Source organism: Lupinus angustifolius, chromosome LG16 (assembly GCF_001865875.1).
Source record: "Lupinus angustifolius cultivar Tanjil chromosome LG16, LupAngTanjil_v1.0, whole genome shotgun sequence".
Lineage (NCBI taxonomy): Eukaryota > Viridiplantae > Streptophyta > Magnoliopsida > Fabales > Fabaceae > Lupinus > Lupinus angustifolius.
The window spans coordinates 6,116,795-6,117,960 of NC_032024.1; the positions used below are offsets into that span (position 1 = coordinate 6,116,795).

A 1,166-nucleotide genomic window follows, 5' to 3' on the forward strand; every position below is an offset into this window, starting at 1 on the left:
TGTCCCTTCTCCTTACAGAAGAAGCATTCAGCATTGCTTTGGTCAACACCACCTTTCTTGTCCTTAGGTTTGGTCACACCACCTTTAGGGACGAAAGGCTTATTTTTGGACTTATTGTTCCATTTGCCCTTTTTCTTGTTGGACTTTCCAACTACCAAGACAGATCCTTGGTTCTTTCCAGAGTCAATCTGATTTTGATAGTCAACTAACATATTTAGCATCTCATGCAAGTCACAGTCCATCTTATTCATGTTAAAACTAACAATGAATGGTGAGAACGATTCAGGAAGTGACTGTAGAATCAAACCTTGGGATAACTCCTTCCCAAGTTTGCAGCCCAACTTCTCAAGTTTTTCCATAAGACTAATCATCTTCAGAACATGAGACATTCACATTCAACATGGACCTGAATAGAGTCTTAGACAACTGATATCTAGCTGTCCTACTCTGTGCACCATACATCTTCTTAAGATGTGCAATGATGTCAGTTGGGTCCATGTCCTCATGCTGCCTCTGGAGTTTAGAACTCATTGATGCTAGGATGAGACATTTTGTACTCATAAGATCCTCTAAGTACTTCTTATAAGCACTGATTGTTTCAGCATCATCATTATTGCTTGGTTCAGGCACATGAGGCTTATCGATCACATCAATAAGCTTCTCATGCATGAGAACAATTCTCAGAGTTTGGTACCAATCATGAAAGTCATCACTGACCAACTTTCCATCAACGAGTATCGAACGCAGTGACAAAGAAGACATGTCGAGAATATTTTATATTAATTATTTTGATAAATAATGAATATGATATTAAGATGATAATACATATAACTTTATTATTATAAACATGACAAATTGGTTCTTGGGCATATATTATATCCCAACAGTTTTTGTTGTATTTTAATTCCTTAGTGTGTTTATGTTTATTTTTAGTGTGCTTACTTGCTAAAATAATTTTTTTAGTGTGTTTATTTTTTATTTTTGAAGATTTATTTAAAAAGTGAATTTTTTGAAACTAAACAAAGTAAATAAACACAAACTTGGCTTAAACATTTTTCAAGATCAATGACTTTGTAAATTACAAGCTTTGATGAAGCAACATGAAATTAAAAATTGAAAATTTTGTGAATAATTCATAATGTTATAACTTGGATAAAATGCAAACT

At 33.4% G+C, this 1,166-nt stretch overlaps 1 protein-coding gene across 1 annotated transcript; it reads right to left on the reverse strand.

The window, feature by feature from the left end:
- LOC109329225 lies at positions 364-762 on the reverse strand. Its single transcript, XM_019562892.1, has one exon. It carries the CDS (start codon positions 760-762, stop codon positions 364-366), a length of 399 nt encoding a protein of 132 aa, XP_019418437.1.